Genomic DNA, 23287 nt, shown 5'->3' on the forward strand with positions numbered 1-23287 from the left:
CCTCTGTCTTTCTTCCCTGTAGATTTTTGGCAGTTCAATACATGGATACGATATTATTTGCAAAGCAACACAGAGATAGAAGGGGTATCTTAACTGATCACTGTTTTATGGACGGCCAAGGAGAGATTCAGATGACTATGCTACAGAAAATATTTCATGGATTTGTCTCAGACAAGGGCTGCTAAAATTGTTTTGCACAGTTGCTTTGCAGTGTTGTGTTTGCGTGATCGTTCCCAAGCACGCCTTGACAATTCCTGTTTACAGCCAAATGCTTTAGATAGGTACGTATAAGACAGTGTACGTTTATCCTCCTTAATCAGGTCATGGAAATAAAGGGGTAGCAAGACACGCAGGTCTTTGTTGAGGTGTGTGCCCCGAAGATGCACTCTGGGGAGTCAGAAATGTAGAAAGCAACCCTCTTTTCGTATGAAAATACACAGCTATGAAGACTAGGTCTTTGCCAGCATTTAATTCCCTGTGTGGCAACATAATCTCCATTGACTTCAAATAGATGATGGAACATGTAAGAATTACTTTCATAAGTAATCTTCCTTTTTCCATACCTGTGGTTCATCTAAGATTTCACACAGTAGGTATTATGCTGTTAAGAAGTATGAGAAATCCCAGAGGAAGCTGACTAGATTCCCCAGTTTGGATCACAGGAAGGATTTGTACAATAACAGCACGTCTATTCGACTTGCTAAGCAGCCAAACATGCCCAACACATGAGGACAGAAAGCACATCAATCCTCTATTCAGATGGCAATGCTTTTTTGGGTTGTGCATCCCACTATCATAATCCTCTCCATCAGAGATTGCCACAGTCTCCAAAAACTCACCGAGTATTTACTCGCTTGTCCCAACACCCCCTGTGTTATTTTCAGAGATGTCTTCCAGGGTACACATGAAGGGAAAATTGCAAGCCACTGGTGCTTGGTAAAAGAAAAATAATTATCTCCTGCACTAGAGTTGAACCTCTAAACAGGGGTTTGGTGCATGGATCTCTGCCAGCAGGTACTCAACTGCAAACAAGTCTGAAGATTAGAGAAGGTGACACTGCCTGTTTTGACATGGAACAAGTCATTTCCAGTCCTGGGCTTGCAAGATATACATCAAGCAGAGAGAATAATGCCTACCAGTGTAGCATGTTTTTCTAAGCAGCGCACAGCATACACATCCAAAATGTAAATCAGTCAATATTTATCCTGTGATTTATCCTGTGGATATTATTTATCAGTACCAGCTGTTCATGAGGCCCCCACTCACGTGGAGATGCCTTTTCTTTCAAGTAACATGCCACTTGGAAGAGCCCAAACTGCCTTTTTTTTTTTTTTAGTATCACTGGTAATTGAAAAATATTAAAAGTCAGTTTCTCCTTAATATGAGCTGTGCCTCACAAATGTAACTACACAACTGCAAAAATATCAAAGGATTCATTCACCTGTATCCCTGACCTGTTGACTAATCCCTGTTTGATTCATATTACTTCACAGACTACAGTGAATAAAGGGGCTCATAAAACATTTTTTGTTATCCATTGTAAACGTGTGTCAGTAGCCAAGGATGAAATGAATCAGTATTTCTTGCAAGCAGAAATATGATGCTCTCAAGGGGAAAAAAGGAAAAAAAAAAAAATAAAAAAAAGCTCTTTGTATGAAACCAGGAAGCAATAACCTGCAATCCTGAATGACTTTGTGTTTTCAGATTCTTCTGCTGACACCTCTCACACTGGAATAACGCTAACAATGCTGCATAACGAAACCAGGTCTACATTTGTCAGCCAGTGTTGATTTTCCTGACTGCCATTATCTCTCCTATTATTAAATATAGCCCTCGGCCACAGGCCACATGTCACTGGCCAACATCTGAGTGGCCAATGCTGTGCTTGGAGGAGACACAGTGAGCTGCAGGGGGAGCAGAACCCAGGCAGGACGCACTGTGCCAGCTCTTGAGGCGACCGTGAACATGTTTGAGAACTGCCAATCTGAGAGGCACTTCCTCGAGGTCACAGCCCAGAAACTACCATTGTCAGCTCCATCCATACATATGTTGATTCCCAGCCATCATTACTGCTCCTATACACAACACAATTGGTGTTGTTGTTTCTTTTTGTTTTGTTTTGTTTAAAAAGAGTAACCACGTAAACCAGTCATTACCTGCACAGATAAAAGATGTGCTCCAAAGCATCACAATGGCATCAGAAATATAAAATGCACTGGAAAAATATCCAGGGATATTACCACGTCTGCTCCTTCCTGACAACTCTACCTCACTACCTACATTTTCCTAGGAGCATAATATATCCCTTGCACATCTAAGCAGGTTTTGAAAGAGGATCCTGGCAAGTTTCAGCTCTTTTTCACTAGAAGACAAAATATCAAAATAAGCCACAAAGATAGCAAGGAATGTCATTCATTGGTTCTACAAAGTCTAGATTCATCCATGTTCAAGCAGTGCTTTACTTTGAAAGTCATATTTTGACAGGAGCAGGGCATCACTACTTAGCAAGTAATAACAGTGCTGGAGTGTGAGTCTGAGCAGCAAGAACAAGGCTGCTTCCACAAGCAGGCAAAGTGCAGCCCATGGTGTTGATCCCTGAAAGGCAGGGATGACAGGTTATTTTGAAAGGGTTGAAACATTTATTTAACATTTTTATAGCAGCTTATTTCAGTTTGTTTTTTTCAGTTGTTGTTTTCATCTCAAATTCATCTGCCATTTGTTTTAAAGGGTCAGGCAAAGCTTTTCAGTTCAACGCAAACATCCATTTTTTTTCTTTTCTTTTTGTCTTGCCATAGTTTTGGTTCAGGGTATATAAGAACTAGTCTCTTTATATGGGCCATGAAATCAAAAAGATTTCATAGTTTTACATTCTTTAAGCTTTATGCGTATCAGAGATTATTTTTCACCCCATGGTTAACATGCAGTGACTAAATAAAAACTATAAAACTGAGTAAACAACCAAACTCATAACACCACCTTCTCCAAACACGTGTCTCCCCATATGCTCTCCCTCACCCAAGCAACACACATGTACACAGATAAACAAAATGATAAAGGAATTTTGAAATCTTCAGGCCAACAAAATTCCTCCTTTGGTCCCTTCCTGATCAGGCCCATTGGGTTTTCAGCAATTTTCTTCTTGGCTTCTTGTTTTGGCAAGTGCAGTAATGCCACTAAGAATTTACAGCCCCTCTGTTCTACTCCAAAACCAAAATAGCTAACTTGAACCAGGAGGAAAAAAAAGTAAATAAACCCACAAAAAAATCTAGCTCTTTGTCAGCTGGAATTTCCACTAGTGCCTGAGGGATAGAGGAAACCAGAGAGCACACTACAACCCAGCAGGAAATATTTCTGACCATGATTAATGCTTCCTTTAACAGTGCAACAGAATCTTTCCAGATCTTTGTGGATCTTTGGAAAAGCTCCACCACTACTCTCCAGGCCATATTTTGCTGTGAAAACCTTATTACATAACAGAAGCATTAATTAATTCAGAACAAAATAAGAAAAGATGTATTATCCTAAAGATTTGGCGAACAGGGAGGGGAAAGTTAAGAAAGCCACATGCCTTTCCTTTCATTCCATGTGATTATGTTGTGATAATGCCCTCTACAGACCTGTCCATCACTCGTGGGCTCAGGTCAGAGAAGCTCTCTGACCCGACCAGCTGGGTGACACAGGGCAAACAATGATGAATTCAGCCTCAGTTGATCTTGCCAGAAGGATCTCAGACTTGCCTGTTGAGCAGCTATGAGACAACCACATTTTCCTTTTGTCCATCTTCTTTTTTTTTTTTTTTTTTAATTTATTTTGGATGGGGAGTTTGTGGGAATATGCAGTTTGGAAAGGCACCATCTCTCATGTGCATCCAGGTGGCTTTCTACCCCGGGCCTCCTTACCTAGCTCCCAGATTACCAACTTTAAGAAAGTGTATTCATTCACACCTTTAATTGCTTGAACACCTGCTCTGGCACAATAAACTTGCTTTGCAAATTTCTAGGTACTGCTACAGAAGATGGCCAATGATATCCCACAGATGTAGGGAGCTGTACAACACTGGCACTTGGATTCAATTCAATTCACCATTTTCCAATTATGCTAAAGAAAAGCAGACAGACTCAGACTTGTACTGAGCTTGGCCTACAACAGGTTGCAAAAAGCACAAGGGCAGGCTGCAGCTTCCTGTGAATTACAAAGAAGGCTTAAAATTGAGATGACTGATGCATGGGGCAGCCTTCTTAACTAAGCCCCAACTGTATGCTGTCACTAGCCAAACGTTGTGAGCATACTAAACCAGCATGAAATCTTTTCTTTAGTCCTTTCCCCCTAACTCTCACATTTCTATTTTGTGTGCTAGCAGCTAGCTTGCTCTGTTGCTATTAAGCACTGATTTAAGTCATCATGCAATCGTTCTGTGGAGACCCCTCTAAATTCAGTTAGGTATTACCTTTCAATTCTATATTCCAAAGTTTATTCTGACTGAACTCTGAAATTTTTGTTTGTTGGTTTGTTTATTGCATCCTGGCACTTTATGGGATTACAAACTATAAACACACCCAGCAGACAGACCCCTCCATATATCTAAATATACCAATTGCACCACAAGCACTGCCATCTGCAACCAAAACATCTCACAACAGCCACCTGCCACCACCCTCACCTGCTCAAGATGCAGGAGAAAGAAGATGGTGCTACAGTTTATCCCAACAACACTTTGGCTCATGGGATCGCACCTTTGTTCTACGAAAATACGCCACTGACTGACCTTCTATTATATCTCTTCACCAAAAGCCTGACCGTCTCACAGAGCAGGACTATCACACCCTCTCAGTGGCTCAGCAGTGACTCAGAGGGAGCAGGCGATGCACTGAACCACTCTGTGTCATTTCTTGTTGCTTTCAGAGTCTCCCATCCAAGGACTGACACAGTCCAGGCCGTTAAGTTAATGCGAGCTGACAAGATCACAGCTCAAGAACAATAAAATATATAGAACAATAGATGCTTACCCTGGTTCTCTTCAGCTCCAACCAGCAGAGGAACCTTTTGTTTAAGCAGCTGATGAGATACACAAGAAGTCACAGAGATGCAGAGTCACTCAAGTGCATTTTTGTTTCTGCTTCTCCTCCTAACTCTCCCATTTCTACTGATGCGCTAGTGGCTCACTCTCTATCAATCCCCATTAAACATTGATGTAAGCCACAAATAGATTTTGGTGGTGGTGGACAGAGAAACCTCCAAACACAGTTCATCCATAATGTCTGATAACTGATTAAATAACAGCCAGCCTTCAGGAAAACACACATTAAGGTTCTCCCTAATAATTTTTCGGTATGCTGCCAGTCTTCCCTTTTTAGAAAACCATTATATGTGCAAGTTTCTCAGCTCTAGTCCCCAAGGGACTAGACTGCATCTTACCTTAGTCTTTATGTGGGCTGACTCCCTAGCTTTACTGAGAACTCTGTACAACAACAAAGCTATGACGTAAATGGGACGGACAATTTTTAGATCTACTCCTTACTAATAGATGGGGCCACAGGTGCTGCCTGCTAGAGTAAATTAGAGACAGACTCGTGAAGAAGCGCAAAGACTCCTTTTCCCAAAGTAGAAAAAAATGTCAGTAAATCACAAATATGAAGTTTTCTGGCAAGCAGCCTTGGGGAGGTGTACTGCTCTTTGCATCCCCTGCAGAACAGCACAGAAGGGTGCCTGGGTCCCTTGGCCAAACCCAATTGCCACTGACTACAGCTGGAGCAAGAAAAGGACCTTGGTTTGGAAAAAGTGGCTGCTTTGCACTGTGGGGCAGGGATAGGCAGGGATACCCCGCTGTGCCTGTGGCTGACAAAGAGGTTAAGTTGCTGCTCATGAAGCTGTGAGGGCAACTTAATCCTCTACAAAAACAGCCTGGTGCTAAGAAGCATCCACGGGCCTGGGGATAAGAGAAAGCGAAAGCCCCTTCCAAAAGCATTCATTTCTACACCAGTCTTGTGTTTTTCCCCCTCACCCACCTCCTTCCCAGCCTGGTCTCTCCAGCATTAGTCTGCATGGGCTGTCTGCAGAGACATAACAACAAGAGGTGTACTTGGAAAGCCTGCAGAAACTTCTTAGCTTGAAATCAGAACTGTGCTGAATCCCAGAAGAACAAAAAATGTTTGAACTGGCCTCCCCAAAAGTGTTGTATTCATTGACTTGCAAGCATGGGGAACAGTGGTAGTAATTTAACCTAGGGAAGAGCGCCAACAACTTATTTAATTGCAGAGTTTGTGCCAACACCACCACAATACAACTATTAATACAAGTCTGCGGTACAAGACTAATTCTTCTAACCTTTCGCTGTTGCCGTATAGTCAGGTCAGTGGCTGCATCCCTTCTGTGCTGACGCTATTCAGCAAACACTGGCAACTGATTTTAGGCAAACACGAAATGAAGCAGGGCAGGAGGAGGAGGGGGCATCATTGACAAAATGAAGATCCCCCCACGACCCCACCCTTCTCTGTCCAAATGTTTCTCATTTCTTTCTCTGTTTCCAGTCTCTCTCTTGAAACTAGAAACGTGTTCTGCCATGTATTTGCTCCTGGAAAACAGCCAGATCTTTGGTCTGAATTCCATCAGCTCATTTCCCAGTTTCTATGAGACTGCATTTGAGTAATGTGGCTCTCTCTCAGTCCACTGGCAAGTTAGATCATTGATCAATACATAAAAATCCGAGTTCTGACATTAGGGACAAATCCACTTTTCCGAACACAGCGTTCATCTAAATAATGCATATTTTAACAAAAGAAAAAAAAAAGTAATAACTGATCCAGCACTACCACAAGTTTCCACGAATACAGTTATTCTGACCATTACGTGCCACTGCAAACATCTCTAAGTCCAACGCTACATAACAAAACTCCAAGCAACAATTACTGAGGCAGTGAAGTCACCAATGCATTTGCAGATTCACTCACCCTTGCTTTACCCTTCACCCATTACTGTATTTATTTTTCTCATATTTGCATCTTGTGACTGTATCATAACTATAAAATTGGAATCCTCTGAGTTAATTTTTATTGCACTTATAAATAGCACAAAGGGGTCCTAGTTGTCAACTGTGGCTTGCTGGCACTGTCATGGTAGAAAAAAATAAATATTGATTACAAGCTGAACAGAACACAAAGAAAAATACTTCATTTTTTGCAACATGCAGTGGACTCCATGCTCTTTCTCTTCTTCTGAAATAAACATGCCACAACACTTCATCTTCACAGATCTTGGAGACCCTTCTTGCTTCTTTCTGCTCCATGAAACTGTTTCTGCTTTGCACCCTTGGAAATGGATCTGTTTGCCATGTCTTCAGCAGGTATTTGCATAATACTTTTACCTCTGTTTTATGTGATTTGACATTTTGCATTTATCTATGCTTCTAAAAGCAAAAAGTCATGGAAACTCTTACAACTAATTGCAAATGTGAAGATTTGGCTTATTTTCTATGATTTTCAGAAAGCTGACTTCACTGGAAAGGCAAAAAACAAAACAAAACTGTAACAGTGCTAACAAGAGCTGACACCACAGATAATAAAAACCAATTGCCTGAAGACTTCAGCATCATAAGTCATAATGTCAAGTTCAGAAACTGATGCGGTGCTGCTAATAACCATTGAAAAACAGCATCTCTTCCATCCCTATTGCCTGGTACTTGAAATGTTTTAACTGTGAAGACGGACAGGACAAAACTGATTAGGGCAGCACTGCAGAATGTGTGACTGAAACCCTGTAGATCACGGAACTATGACATTTGTCAGCCAAACCCGTCATTCGCCGGCACGTCGGAAAATCCCCATTCTTGAGTGAGAATAGGGAACGGCTTTCAGGCCGGCAGATTATCTGGAGGGGTCTGTGGGAACTGCAGAACATTGCACCTGCCTGAAAAATGGCACCAACCCAGCACAAGACGTTTCCAGAGGGGAAAGTTAATATATGGGAGGAATGCACATAAATCCTGTTATTTCTTAATGGGATTTGGGAGCTTATTTCTCACCCTGTGCTTTGAAATGTATCCCACAGCCTATTCTATTAATGAATTTAAGCACAGTGATTTTCTTATCAGCAGGAATCATTCTTCACTGAGGTTTGAATTATTTTTTTCGGCGGGATTTTTTAATGCAAGTGTGAAAAATTAGTATTATGCTTGAATACCAGTTAGGATGTTAACAAGCTGTGTCCTGGATAAGCTGGTCTTGTCTGTTCCTGTTGTCCTTTTCCTAATTTCAGTTGACCGGGAAACCTGGAATCATTTATTTATTTATTTTAAGCTCATGGCAAAGTAACAAGACTTGTGGAAACAGAGCTAGGCAGTGCGTGGCTGAAAATGGGAAGACCAGAAATCTATTCCCAGCTCAGCCACATGAATGAACCTCTACTAGCCCCTCTCTTACATAAAACAAACTTAATTAAGAAGGTGTTTTTTCGCTAGGAGTGCAAAATCTGATACACAGACATAGACCGTATTTTCACATCTAGCAACACGGAGCTCCGTCACTAGTGTGTGGTAGTCTGGGCCACGCGAGGCTCCGATTTCCTCATCTCACACGGACTAAGCAGGCTTTGTCCTCTTCAGTCCCCACGCTGGCAGGCATTCACAGTGCAGAACACATGGTTGACTTCATAGAAGAAATCCACGATGTGAGGTTGATAGGGCTGGGTGCTGGGCAGCTGGAGGATGACAGGCTCTCCCGACAGACAGGCTAGTCCTGATGCTGAATTATGTTTTTGTATTATTAACTGGATATTTCTTGTTCCACGCATAAAGGTAAGTAGGTTCAGGTCAAAAAGGAAAGCCTCCACTAGGCAAGCCCAGAAATGTAGCCTGCAGCCTCCGGAATGATGGCAGAACACCCACCAGTTCCTGTTGGTTGTGCTCAAATCCAAACCCTACTGCCTCAACTCTCAAGTGAGAGATTTGCCTCCTGGGTTGACAGACACCGACACATTTTAGGATTATCTGACACAGGTCTTGGGTGTTCTTTGCTGCCATCAGATGGTGATCCCCTCAGGGCTTTGGCTAGACACAAGTAAGTGGCAAAGATTCTGTGGTTCAGCAGTGTATTTCCAAAGGACTCTGTACATTTTTTCTTTGATTTCCAATGTTTGTTGGCAAGCCAATTACAGTTCAACTTATTTTCACGTTCAATGATCCCCCCCCCCCCCAGTTTTGAGCACTTTCTACAAAACAGATCCATGCTGGATTCACGTTTCACAGTTTGGAGATTTATCAAAAGATCCTGAAGGGAAGTACTGATGAAATTTGAGATTAGCTCAGCTCCAGACACGTTACTGATGATGGATTTTCCTTCTATGCCTTGAGTTCCCAAGAAACGTGGGAAAGGTTGAGTTTAGTGAAGCCTTTCACAAGCAACCATCTATTCTGCCCAAACACCGCTTTAAAGAGCACATTCTCTGGTTCTCATGCTAGGATCAGTGTGAACTTTAACTCTGATTATATGGCATTTTTCTGACTACTCTCTTTCAGGTAAGCTAAAGCCAGGCCAGGACTGATGAAGGCTCTATTTACTGACCCTAAGGATTACACGTTGTGTTTCATTACATGTGATTCCTCTCTGTCCAGGAACCTGAGCAGAAAATATATTCTCTCACACCTTTTTATGACTTTGAAGGATGTTACACTATGTAGCCTTCCGCAACTCACAAAGTTGTGATACAGTAGTGCAAACTTGGTCTTTTAGAGGAGAGATTTCTGTGGGCTTGGACTGAAACTATGCAGAATGGGTTCATCTCTGGTAAGGATGTAACCTGAAGTACGACTGGTCAAGTGGAAACAGACACCTGTCAGTTTGTCTCTACTCAGCACGCCAGTGTGACATTTCCAAGAGTAATTTTATTCTGCATGCATGTTCACGAAAGTCAGATGGCTGAGCTTCCTGTGAACCTCAGAACTCATCTGTGCTGATCTTTGTTAACCAGGACAACCAAGGTAGTCCCAGCAGATGGGGTCATCGTGATGAATCACAGACCAACTGGCCCCATCAGACAGCAGATCTGCAGTCTGAAAAGCTCCTACTGCCTTGGCTGGGGCAGCACCAGTGCCTAGCAAGCCACTGCTCCCATCAGTCAGTCGGTTTGTCTGCAATTGCTAATTCAGTGCTGTGGCATTGAACAGAAGTCTTTTTGTGCTGGGGAACGATTGGCAGCCTAATGGAGGGGGCTAACAATAGAAGCCTTTTCATCGAGCAATTCCCTAGCTTTAAGAAAAGGTAGATGATCCTGTCCCCAGTGCTGGCATCAGCAGTCTTTGGTGAGGCCCTAATCTGAGCCCTGAGAAACAAGGAAGAGCAGTGAGGAATTGCCTTCTGCTTTCTGGAACGATTACAGCATCAATTCCCTTCTTCTCTGAAAGCAAACACCCACCCCATCCACATTTCCCTGTCATCTGGGATCAGGCACCTGTCTTGCCTACTACCAGCCCAGCAGAAGGTTTATTTTGCACAACAAACCCCTCAGCTCACCTTTCTCCAATACAAAATGTAACAGATATACTGGGTGAACAGAGAGAAGGAAATTGTGAAAAAGTCACTTCTGTTGTCCAAGCTGATTTGGTCCTTAATGTTTTTACTACAACCCAGAGAGGCCGCCAGGCAGTGCTGCTTTCTGCTCACAGGACACCCTCCTGCCTGCCTCTGGACAAAGACCAAGCACAAGCAATCACATTATGGCTTAGTCCTAGGCAAACCAGTGCCCACTGACTGCTTTCCCCCATGAAAACAAGAACTGAAGGAGTAATGAACACACCAGCTCCCCATGCCCTGTCAGCTGATGCAGTTAAGAATCACCTGAGTGCTGGTCTCTTGCCTTTTACATATTGCTCTTTTTCTTTCCTTATGCATGAAGAACACATTTATAGGGACTTGCCATACTATACACAGCATCAGTGTCTACGGTCCTAAATGCTCTGCAAGAAGGCATGAGTGCAACAAGCTGCTTATGGCTTGAAATAGATCTGTTCATCAACCCACTCGTAGCACATTGGAAGATAAATAATGAAAAGGAGCATTTTTAAATATTAACAACACAGAGGCCCTAAGCTAGTCTAGGACAGCAATGAGAAAAATAAAGTCTTATGTCTAGCCCAAAGAGAATAAACATGGAAAGTTTCAAACAAACAAATCAAAAAACAGCCTTTTGGGTTTTGTTTTGTCAAGACTGCTGGAATGATTCTCGCTGTGTGTCCCTAAATGCTCGATGAGCTCACTCAGGTGAGATGAACAAGGCATCACCAACAAAAATATTCGAGGAGCAGCACAGGCATGGGGGCCTCGTGGAGGACAGTCTGATCCAGTGCTGTACGCAGCGGTTGCTAGAGGGCTATTCATTCCCCCAGAAGCTGGATCGAGCTTTTAACAAGGTCTAAACACCTTACAAGAATTCAGGACTATTTCTCAGGCTCTGACCCAAGCTATTCCTATTATTATTAAACTTTTATTGCTTCCTACATCCCTGCTGAGAGGTAAACCTCAGAGTTTGTGTCATGCTTCTGGCATGAGGTCCCTGTAAATGACCTATCCTTTTGAGTTCAGGGAACCGATGAACTGCAGCACAGCATGTGAAAAGTGTTCCCACATAGCTGCTATCCGAGAAAGGAGGCTTTAGATGCCTTAATTCTTAGGCAAGAGAAACAACTCTTTTGTTAATATCATCAACACGGAGCTCAAAATAAAAGCACATTTCAGAGGCCTGTAACAACCGAAGCTATTGCAAAGGTTTGTGTGTAGCAATGAGAAAGTGACTGCTGAAATAGATCGCCTGGCCCCAGAACAGTTGATACTGAATCATGTTTATTACCTTGAAAATTCTCCCAGCCAACCAAGAGGGAACAAACACTTCTGTTCCCAGACTGCCTTTGCTGCCTAAAACAGTGGGCGTTTTCATTTCAGTAATACTGCTCTTACTGCAAAAGATGAACCAAAACAGTAATATGTACGTTTTCATCTGTGCGTGCTTATGGTTTTGAGACCAAAGGAAATCAGGTTCCAATTCAGCATTCGGTATCAACAGCAATCACTTGTGCATTTCTCATGGCATTCCTGGTTCCAGGTTAAGACACCATTTATTTAACAAGATTTCCACTGTGAGCAAATCTCCTCAAATCGGAGCCAAAATTACATGGTTCTGAACTACAAAACTGGCACAATCAAAAAAGGAAAGAAAAAGGAAGATGAGCAATATGAACTATGATCTGAAAACAGAGAAGTGGAGCTCATTACTAGGGATTTCACTTCTACTGTTTCTGAAGTATTAGTGACATTTTTACATAATCTCATATTACCTTTTGAACACTAATGTATAGAAGAATAAAACTGTGATTTTACATAAAGTAAAATAATAAAAACTTGACAATCTTCTTGCCAAAGGAATATTTGATAACCACAAGTAGCAAATTTTCTTGAGATCTAGGCTAGATTCTTTGAAGTCTACAAATTTGCAGAGCTCACTCAGCTGCGAAAAATTTAACATAACATGCTCATTCTGGAGTCTCTTTCCTCCTCCCACCAAAGCCTTTTTCCTCTTCACCTCAGGAGGACATTTATTTCTTTCAAAACACGGGGAGAAACTGTGAATAGTTCTAAGTAAAGAATTTGATTGACAGCTATTCTCTAAGCTCATATAAATGAGAAATTCTTCCCTAGGAGGAATGTAAGACCATAGTTCCCTTTCAAATTCTCACCTACACAATTCCCTGATAATGTGTTTAATTCCACAGAATCAATACGAGAGGCAAATCACCTTTTGTTAATTTTCAGCCTCTGCTCCATCTTTTTGGATGCTGTCCCACTGCTAGCCATTAACATTCTCGTGCTGATTTAGGTACTGATTTTTGGACACGCACTTGGGAAAAGGAACATCCAGCTGACATTTTTTGCTCATTCTTCTAACCCTTCCTGGCACAAAATAAAATGTTGGGGAAATTCCACAAAGCTTGTTTCTGAGGATCCCTCACAACCTTGTGCTTAGGTGGCCCATCAGGAATACCACACACAATCCTAAAGCACCATGGCCCAACCAGCAGCTCCAGAAAACAAAGGGAACTTCCTTAGGCTCCCAAAATGGCAAAGTGCTGTTCTAGGCCAGTCAGCACCCTGGATCTCTATCTTGCTGACAGCGTTAGCATTTCCAAATTTCTTTTTATTGAAAATGAGTATGTTCCTTTAAATGCCCTACGCAGCCAGAATCACGAAGTACTATGATTCTGCAGCCTTTGCGTGAAGGGTTGCTTATAGTCAGTCAAGAAACAAGACAGGAAAAATAAGGGACTGTCAAAGCACCTTCCTACATGGAGAGAGGAAAACGCAGGTCAGTTGTTCTAAGTTTATTTATGGTCTGTCCTCCTCTACCTCCCGCAAAACACATTCAGAAAATGCCTATGCTGAGGACTTTGAAGTAACCATCCTCAGATTTACAGGCTTATCTTTCCACAGGGAAAAAAGAAGAGTGTTAGCTTATAAAGGTCATCTGTTTTAACTACTTAAATTCATGATAGCTGCACAACCAACATTTCTGACAAGTTGATTAAGTCTTGGTTCCATGATGTGCTGAGCATCACAGCTGATTCAGCAAAGCATTTACTAGCGTGTTTAACTCTACGTGTGCTTATCTGTGCATTCAACCACATACACAACAAGCAATTGAGCTGCCTTGTTGCACAGGAGCACTGCAACACATCTATATAGCAAGGTGACTTAGCTGAGAGGCTGTGGGTAGCTTGCTTTTAGTTGAAAGAGCTGCCAGAAGATAGTAACCAGACTAAAACTGTTGTTTTAAGTCATGTTGCAAACTTTCAAAAGGTACCAACTTCAATATTTATTTTAATCTAAATTTTTATTAAACACTAAGGTCATTTAACACCACTTTGTCCATGCAAATAGATCCTTAAGCAGATGTAAATATTATTTATTCACCAGAACAGAAAAGAAACCTGAAGTGAATAAAATTCCTACCTTAATTCTGAATAATCAGAAATGAAAATCTGACATCCATATTTTTTTATATTTATAGGTAACATTGCTTAGAATTGTTGTTGGATCATTCCTAAAGCTGTACCTGCATATGTACTGCTAGTGCTCTCGCGTAAGTACGAGAGGATCTGCCTTGTAGTATGGTTCAATTTTTTGCTTCCCGCAGTTCCTCCTTACTTCCCAGAAGAACACCGAATTAGCTTAATTACTGATATGTGATTCGATTCTTCCTGAAGAGTTCCTAGTGAATTCACACACGAGAATACAAACACAAGAAGAAATGAGTTTTCCAGCTGAAACTGGAAACCAAAAAGCAGCTATAGGTGCTGTGCATATTCTGGAGTGCACAAGCTTTTCTTCAGCAGTCACCAATGCATGAGCAAAACAACATAATGTCAACACTGACAGCACAAACCAAGCATCAGCTACAAGTTTAAAAAAAATACACATTTTTGCAGTGCTTTTCACAGAAGGCAGGCACAAGTCAGAGAGCTCCCAGTGGCGCCACGCACACTCCAGGCATGTTTGACATTAAGGGGCCTCGTTGTTGTGGAAACCAAATCCCATAGATTAATTAATGTTCAGCAGCCAGAGCCATCTCTCTTCCTCTCTCCTCCCTGCCCCCAATTAAAAAAAAGGGAGGGTGGCACTTTTTACACTGCTCAAGAATGTCAAAGTCAAAATAAACTCTCAGTTTCCTCACAAATGTAGAACACTACCAAAAAAAGTGAAAATTCTGACAGAAGTATTAGTCCCTCATGTTTATAAAATGAAAAATATAAGACCATTTCAGAGAGGCTAGTTTTGCTTCCTGTGGCCATGCCAATCTCCAGTGAAGTCCCGCAAGAAACACAATTATGTGAAATTTCTAAAATTCCTTTATGATGACAGAACTTTTAATGGAAGTCCTTTTTTTTTTTCTTTCAACATGTAGATGGCACAAACCACGAATAATTTATTTCAGGTGAACTATTCAAGTGACTGACAGTTAACATGTGAGTGTGTTTGCACAGTCAGTTGCAGGATTTGAATAAAATTGAGTATCAGCATTTTCTTCCAGTTGACATCAGTTCTGATCCTTTGAATTCCCCACGTGTCCCAGTTTATGTGAGAGAATGAGATCAGATGAGAGTGCATACGCACCTAGCAGCTCACCACATAAATGCGTACTATGAACAAGAAGAGTGCACCAGACAGGTAACATAAAAGTGAAACACACCAGCCACTAGAGGTTAAATTTCAGCATTACCAAAATCCTATTTTCAAAACTGTTTTAGGGCCATAGGTAAAACCTATTTCAGTATTCATAGATTCAATTTCATGCTTTTGAAACCCATTTTCTTAAAGATCTGCATCTTCAGGTACCTGATTACTTTTTAAAGCTCAGTTCTGATGAGAATGAGGAACTTTCTCTCATTTGTTTCTCAAAATATCCTTGTCAGCTAGAACACAAATCTTGAAGGGGTACCACTCTTAAAAGATAGCAAGTAGAAAGTACATAGCATGAGTACACCGCTAACATAACATATATGCATACCAGATAGGAATAAGTATTCATTATTATTCTTCTGTTTCTCCACACAAAGTACTTATTAGCTGACATCACATCATGTGATGAGAAGCACTTACTTTCTTTTCTCTTCAGAAGAGGCTGTTATGGATTACTGAACATGCTCAGATATGCTATGATTTCATGACATGAGATCACTGCATCACCTCATGAAAAGGAAATCCCCTTCTCCCATTCATAAAGAGAGTGTAGTGAAATAAATAGAGCCAATTTCTAAAAGCAAAAGTACTTCCTGTGGGACAAAATCTGTACTTTGATAGTTAAACAATGCTGAGAGTTCTCACATGCTGCTCAAATAGGTAGCTCCTGAGTAAATCTACGAGACATTTGAAAACCAAGCCAAATACAGTGCCGAACCATTTCAGGGTTATTTTACAACTCTTGCTCTTTAAATCAGGCACAGCTCCTAGCTTGTTATCGTTTTATTTCAAATAAAAAATATATATGTACCTTTGAGATGATTAATGGCTCCCCGTGCTCCAGTCCACCTTTCAGTGTGAATCCCCATGGAGCGCCTCCCTGAAGCAGTGCCTCCAGGTAGATGTATCTTCCTTTACGGGCGATGCTGGGCTCTGAAGATGATATGCCAGTGCTAATGTTGTCTAACATCCTCATCTGTCCTATCGCATACTCAGGCAGATACAAAACCCACTCGGGCAATCACAGATTAATGAAATTGCAAATTAAACTTCTCAGAAGCCATTCCTAAACATGTGAAACAAGAAGCAGCTGAGACGGACAGCTTTTCTTCAGAGCTGGAGTCCAAGGTGATGGGCTAGAGATGTTTCCCAAGAACATTTCAGCATGCTGCTTCTCCTTCAGAACCACGACTTTTTACTGCTGTTTCAGCACTGTGCTTTTCCCATTCCCAGGTATTCTGGGCATGATAACTTCGTTAAGACTTATCTTCCTGTCCTCAGTATATCAAATTTAAGTTTTTTAAAAAGGTTAGACATTTAAAAGCCATTGGCCAGCAAATTGCCAAAATCCAAACGAATGCTTCACTTGTGATTGATTATCAGTCTTTTCTTCCTTTCTGCGTGCAATTTACCATTACAATGGCCTTTTTGCCTCAGCCCACTGCACTAAAAGAATGGAAATGTCTTCTCCCTCTCACGCTCTCAGTTACTCTGTCCGCTTACTTCACAATTTTCTGACCTGTCATAAAAAAGGCTGGGGGAGGAGGAGAGAAAAAGTCCATCCCGAAAACTATTTAGAGGGGTTTCAAATGCGAAATAACCCCACGTTTATTGGATTGAAAAACGCAGAAAGTCTATCAGCAAAACTGGAGAAGCAGGTGAAATTAATCCTTTGGGTAAAATGTTAAGAGAATAGCTGAGCTCTTTTCATTTTCTGTGCTCTCTACGATGATCTGCCAGAGCTGCAGCAGCTACTGCTGCTGTGAGAGAGGGTGAGGAAGTGTGTGTGTGTGTATGTGTGTGAGAGAGAGAGAGAGAGAGAGAGAGAAGGCAATGGATTAAGGCAAGAAAAGCAGCGCTGCCCAATTGTGCACATCAAGCATGCAGCTATAAAATGCAGTGTGCAAAAGCTGGGGCTCACTCTTTTATCATGCCTCCGGAAACCAACCATCTTTCCATTGTACTTGTCAAGGAATTGCAGCAATGCAAACTGCCAGTTGCTGAAAATACAATGGACCTGTTCCAAATCAACACAATGGAGCAGTGCAAATAATTTTATTCTCATCAAGTGCTTCTCTTCCACATGGTACCCACCAATTTCAATGGACTTACTTGCTTTCCTCCAAACACTGTTGACCACGTTTTCCCAAAATGTGGGATAAGAACCAGTGGCAAGAAGTTAGGATATTGTTCTGAATGTAGGCAGTCACCATAGAATTTAGAATTTACGGCTGTGGATGTGTCTATCAGTGTGCATGTAGGCTCAGGCATTTGTCTCATCGCTTTAGCAGGTGTTGACTTCACTCCTAAAACATCACAAGAGGTGTTCGCAAAAACTTCCACTTCGTATCCGCACTTGAACAGGCTGATGGAGAGGGCAGCCCACAGCCCACTCCCCTTCCTGCTTCTGTACCTGAGCAAACAAATACAGGCAGTGCCTCAAAGGTGCCCACACTTCTGTTCTCACAGCCCCTGGGACGTGCTCGGGCTTTGAAAGCAGTGAAGATCTTGTGTTAACAAACCCATAATGAATGCTACTGTGTTCAGACTCTAGCCATGGGGAAAGAGCTTTGCAGCTTTAAATCTAAAACCAAAACTCTCCACATTAGTTCACAGCCTTCATACCGCCCTACTCCAAACCCCTTTAAGATGCAAGAGTTTCCCCACAGCCTTTTATTTCTCCCATGTGTCCCAGCTCTCATTCCCAATCGCCAAGAGGAAGAACAGAGAAAAGAGCCCGCCTCCCTTGTTTTTCATGGTAGATGATCCTCAGTCCTTGCTTATATTGAGCTCTGTTGTTCCCTCTGCTTCCCTCCCAGGTGCTGATTTTTCATTAGCTTCACATCATGGTCAGTCTCACAGATTGCTTTTATCCAGAACTCACCCTTTAGCCTGTCTCAAATCAGATTTCTGTAGTTTCAAACACTCCTAGTGTTTCAATGCAAAAACCTTCGGTTCAAGTCCCTACAATGAGCAATTGATTTCTGTCCCTCCACAGCCCCTGCAGAGACAGGTTAAGTCTCCAAAAGCTGCCTCTTGAGGCCATACATCCTCCTATCCATAACCATCAAGACTATTTAAGACTGTGAGAACATGCCTGTCTATTAACAGGCTAAGGTAGTCTGGGTTATATCCATTTTGAAGAAAAGATGTTGTCAGTACACCTCATGTTTGCAGACGCCAGAATTCCAGTAGGAGCTGTATTATGGTGCTGACAGCGGTTGGTGTGTTACCATCATCTTTGCTGAGTTACCATCATATTCTGCTGAAGTACTGTAGTTCATTTTGGGTGCTGAATACAACAACCAAAATACAACTTTTTTGTCAATAGCATCATGAAATTTCCGCTTACCGTAATAAACCAAATTGCTGCTGTATTACTAGAACCGTGTGTTTACTGTCTCCTGAGACACCCCTACTGCTTCCACATTTGCTAGTCCCTTCAGTCCTACGTAATTCTATTTCAGCTGTACAAAGGTTAGCATACATTTTCTTACATAGATCAGAAACCCATGAACAGCTACGAAAAAGGTTTGATCAACAACCCCAAAAAGGCTGCCAGATCCTGGTCTGCTTTCTCAGCAGTCTCTCATTCACAAAGGAGTTAAAAATTGTCAAGTGCTCGTAGAAACCAATTCGCATCTATGACATACATACATTTCTTACTGAGAAAATTACCTGGGCTGTTTTTCACAATGCTTACCTCACTGGGAACACCCAAAGAAATCAAGAAGAAGCAAGGGATTTTTGGAATGCTAGAGACTGTGGCAATTCCACCCCCACCCTCCAATTTAACTTTTTGCCAGACTCAGTACACAGAGCACTTCTGTGCATGAACCTAGAGCTAATTCTTCTGAGAAAAAAGATTTCAGTGTTGAACATAATTAAAGCAGTACTCAACATTCACCTGCATGTAATCATTTCAAAGTCTTAAATACAAACCTTTTTTCCCCCCATCTTGCCTTTGGCAAGAACCTCACATTGCCCATGTATTAAGGAATTCTTCTCTGAGAAGTCTCTCTCAGAACACTGTTGTCACAGTGCAATACACAGACGTGGATTCAGGAAAGTGCTGCCCACACAAAATAAAATGCAAATTAAAATTCTGAAGGTTTTCAACGTAAGAGAAAATAAAATTGGTATAGAGTCATGTCAGAACCCTTTTGCTTAACTGTCAAGTACTACTCTGGTAAAGCAGGAGAAATTGCCATTGATTCTTCTCACAGTTCGAGATCACACCCTACAGTTACCATCAATAAAGGTGCTGCCACTTTGCTGATGGCTGCCCTCACTTTTCCTAAATTTCTTCAAATATTGCAAGTTTCTTTTGCAAATGAAAAAGTTCATTGGAGCAACACTGCCCCCATCCGCTGGCCTCTAGCTAACACACTGGTTTTTAGTTGGGTTACGAGAGTTTACGTTGTCTTTATCGATTTACATGCAAACATTTCACAAATTAGTTAGCAAGCATTTACTTTTCTGAAAGGAAGCAAAATTCCTACGAAGTATTCAGGGCAGTGCTATTAATCCTACCTGGGTCCATCAGCTGGCGTGTCATCAGGTTAAATATAAATCTAGAAATCAAAAAAAAAAAAAAAAAGAAAATTTAGCTCCAAGTCTTTGTACATGTTACTTTTTGGCTACAGAACTCAACAGTATGCTTTCTTCAAATCTACGTTCTATTTAATTTAGAGGAAGGGTGAAGGTAACTCACGACTCACCTCTCAAGACTTGTTTCATAAAACAAAGCAGCCATCGTCCATAATGAAGGGACTTCAGAAGAGGATTAACATTCCAAACTGGTTCTGAGTTGGACAACTGAAGAGCAGCAGTGTAACTGATTACACAACAAGATGCATTTGGCAGAAAATCATCAATACGAGCAGGTCGACAAGTTTGGAATGAGCTGCATCTTTCTCCTCATGTTCGTGTTTTACTCCAGCGTAATTGCACTGGCCTCACAGAAGTGAGCCTGTAAAGGATAAAGGGCCCACAGTGATTTATCAAGCACAAACCATTTTTGATGATTTCTTTATTTTTTATTTCTAACCCTTTCATGCAAAGAAGTGAACAAATATTGAGCTACACAGCCACATCAGTGGAAACAGGATTTCTGTGAAAGGTCTGTGAAGGCAAAGGCTGGGGCTTGCTTTCCCAGTGGCCTTTCTTAGAACCTTTTCTAGATACAGGAGCTGGTGCACCCACATTCTGCCAGGCCAGCACGAGTCCCTAGGGTTAGAGTAGTCTTTCGTATCTCTAGCTGTATGCAAACTGCTTCTGAGCAAGTAAAAGCCTTGCAACAGCCCCTTCTGACATAATTTGTAATTTAAATTGGCAAGGCAGACAAAAGGGAGTAGAAATGTGGACCTTCTTACCTTTCACAGATGCAAACAGATGGAATGGGTGACTTGCTGATGGTCACACATGAAGTATGAAAAGGCTGAAAACTGAAAGCAAGCCTTTTTTTTCCTAGCTCACGGCTTTTTACCACAGTATAGCTTTTCTTTTACTTCCAGATAGGGCTCTGTATAAACTGAAGAGCTTTGGGAATTTTAAATGATAATAGATGGCCTTCAAGCACCAGTGGCCATCCCAGCCTCTTCTTTACCCTGAGTCTTGAAGATGCAGAGGACCCAAACCTGCAGAACTGAACAAAACAAGTGTTAAAAGACACAACTCTCCTGAATCAACCCAGGATCCCTTAAGAAGCAAGTCATGCCTTCCTGGGGTAACGGTTCTCTTGAAGGTTAGGTAAATTAATAAATTAGAAACATCTAAATAGAAAATACTACTTTTCTATGCTTACCTCCCATCAACCTGAGCCAATCCCATAGCACATCCATCCACTCAACTCCGTAAAATGTTTGTTTGGCATCTGAAAGGAGAAATGATGGGATGGACCATAAGTTAAGCCTCTCTATGACCAAAAAAAAAGGGGATTAGAATCAACTACCAATGTCAAAAGCTTGCTTCTGGAGAAACTTTCCTGATACTAAAGGGAGAAGCTCTTCTCACATTGCAGGCTGGATTTGAGTCTAGCTCCCTCCCAAGCTACAGAATAAGCCTGCTTTCCTGGGCAGGCCTAACGTAGAATATAAAAATCAGAGAGTGAAAGGAAATAACAAGGCTGAGAAACAGAAGGAAGCTGCAGAGTACATCAATCCACGTAGATCTTATGTTGTAGAAGATACCTGCCTTTGAAGACTGGGGAAAAAAAATAAAAATCTTTGGTGAACAAAAAAAGTCTTTCCAGATAATATTGTCTCTGGCACAAAACAGTTTGAGGTCCCTCTGTTACTCAAAGCAAACTTTGAGTTGCTGAAAAGGAACTATAAGGAGCGAAGAACAATTCTGCTCCTCCAAGGGGAGCACAACTGCCATCACAAGTGAAGATGAACTCAGGCTATCTAAATTCAAAACTGCTGATTTTTCTCTCTGCGTCTGAATTTTCACTTATCTGATGTAATGGCTTTATCAATGACCTTGATGAAATAACTGCTTGAATCAGGAACCAAGAATCAATAAAGAAGGCTCATCACAATGTAGCACCAAAAATTTGCAACATGTGAGTTGTTGTTAGGTATGGCATTATAACTGTAACACCCCTGAGGACATTTCAGAAGTAGCAAGCCCTGAATTTCTATATAGTACCATAAGATTTTCCAGAAAAACAGACTCAGTTTGCATTCTGAATGCAATAATTTATCAGGATGCACAGAAGTAGGCATACCCTAGATGTCTTCATTCTAACACTAAATTAGATTACATGAATATACAGAATTATCCAGTATTGTTAGCAATGGCTAAAGGAGTTTCCCTTGTTGTGGCTCAGTTACAGACTTTCCAAATAAAAAGAGGGAAGCACAAAAGGATTGGGGAAACAATCACCTCATTTAATTTAGCAATTGTGTGGTGATGTCCTGGTTTCAGTTAGCACAGAATTAATTTTCTTCCTAGTAGCTGGTGGAATGCTGTGTTTTGGCTTAGAATGAGAAGAGTGCTGATAACACCCCGATGCTTTAATTGTTGCAGAGCAGTGCTTATACTAAGCCAAGGACATCTCAGCCTTTGCTCTGTCCTGCCAACGGGCAGGCTGGGGGGTGCAGTAAGAGCTGGGAGGGGACAGACCCAGGACAGGTGACCCAAACTAGCCAAAGGGGTATTCCATACCATCTGACGTCATGCTAAACAATATATAGGGGTGGCTAGCCGGGGGGAGGGGGCCGGACTGCTCGGGGTTAGGCTGGGCATCGGTCAGCGGGTGGTGAGCAATTGCATTGTGCATCACTTGTTTGTACATACTATTATTACTTTCGTATTATCACCATTGTATCATCATTATTATTATTGTTATTATTATTTTGTTATTTTTTTTTTCCCTGTCTTATTAAACTGTCTTTATCTCAACTCACGGGCTTCACTTTCCATTTCTCTCCCCCGTCCCAGAGAGGGAGGGGGGAGGGTGAGCGAACGGCTGCGTGGTGTTTAGCTGCCGGTCGGGTTAAACCACGACAGTCTTTTTGGCGCCCAACGTGGGGCCCGAAAGGTTGAGATAACGGCAGATCTGATCAGAGTGTGTTAAACTAAAATTGGTGTAAGGATTAGACCTGCTTAATAGTCACTTGTCATGATGCTGATTGCTTTAATCACAACTCTGCTGCGCCTGTTTTCCAAATTGAGTATTATAGTACATTATTTTCCGTATTTGCTCTCTGTAGTGTTGTTTCTCCTCTCCGGGCCCTGGTTTCAGACCATTATGGTACTAAGTGTTATAGCAATGGCTTATGAGACGATAAGATATCTGGTCATGACTCTAACTTGGTATTTATACTCAGTAACATCGTGGACTCTGTACTTTGGAAACAGCATCTTGGGAACTATTAGCAATTATACCTATTGTTTTTCTCCATTAGAGAGTCAATCTGTGGAGGGGAAAGGGGAGGATATTTTTCCTTACTTGCTTACTCTCCCTTTCTCCTTCACCACCCCTGTATCCTCCTGGGTCACTCTGCCTTCCTCCTTCACCACCCTCTTATCCCCTGAGCTTGTCACAATAGCTCTCCAAGATATTG

General features: G+C 41.7%; 1 protein-coding gene across 1 annotated transcript in view; it reads right to left on the bottom strand.

Annotated features, from left to right (window-relative positions):
- Positions 1 to 21635, bottom strand: part of SHROOM3 (shroom family member 3) — a 144905-nt gene extending 123270 nt beyond the window's left edge. Inside the window, exons 1-6 of the mRNA XM_084519284.1 lie at positions 21411 to 21635; positions 21022 to 21090; positions 20591 to 20862; positions 19937 to 20187; positions 19749 to 19789; positions 16027 to 16148 (exon numbers count right to left, since the gene is read on the bottom strand). Of these exons, the coding sequence (XP_084375410.1) occupies positions 16027 to 16148; positions 19749 to 19789; positions 19937 to 19971 (198 nt within the window). The 5' untranslated portion in view covers positions 19972 to 20187; positions 20591 to 20862; positions 21022 to 21090; positions 21411 to 21635. The remainder of the gene's footprint in view (positions 1 to 16026; positions 16149 to 19748; positions 19790 to 19936; positions 20188 to 20590; positions 20863 to 21021; positions 21091 to 21410) is intronic.
- Between the last annotated feature and the right edge of the window lie 1652 nt (positions 21636 to 23287).

Source organism: Aythya ferina, assembly GCF_964211825.1.
Source record: "Aythya ferina genome assembly, chromosome: 4".
Lineage (NCBI taxonomy): Eukaryota > Metazoa > Chordata > Aves > Anseriformes > Anatidae > Aythya > Aythya ferina.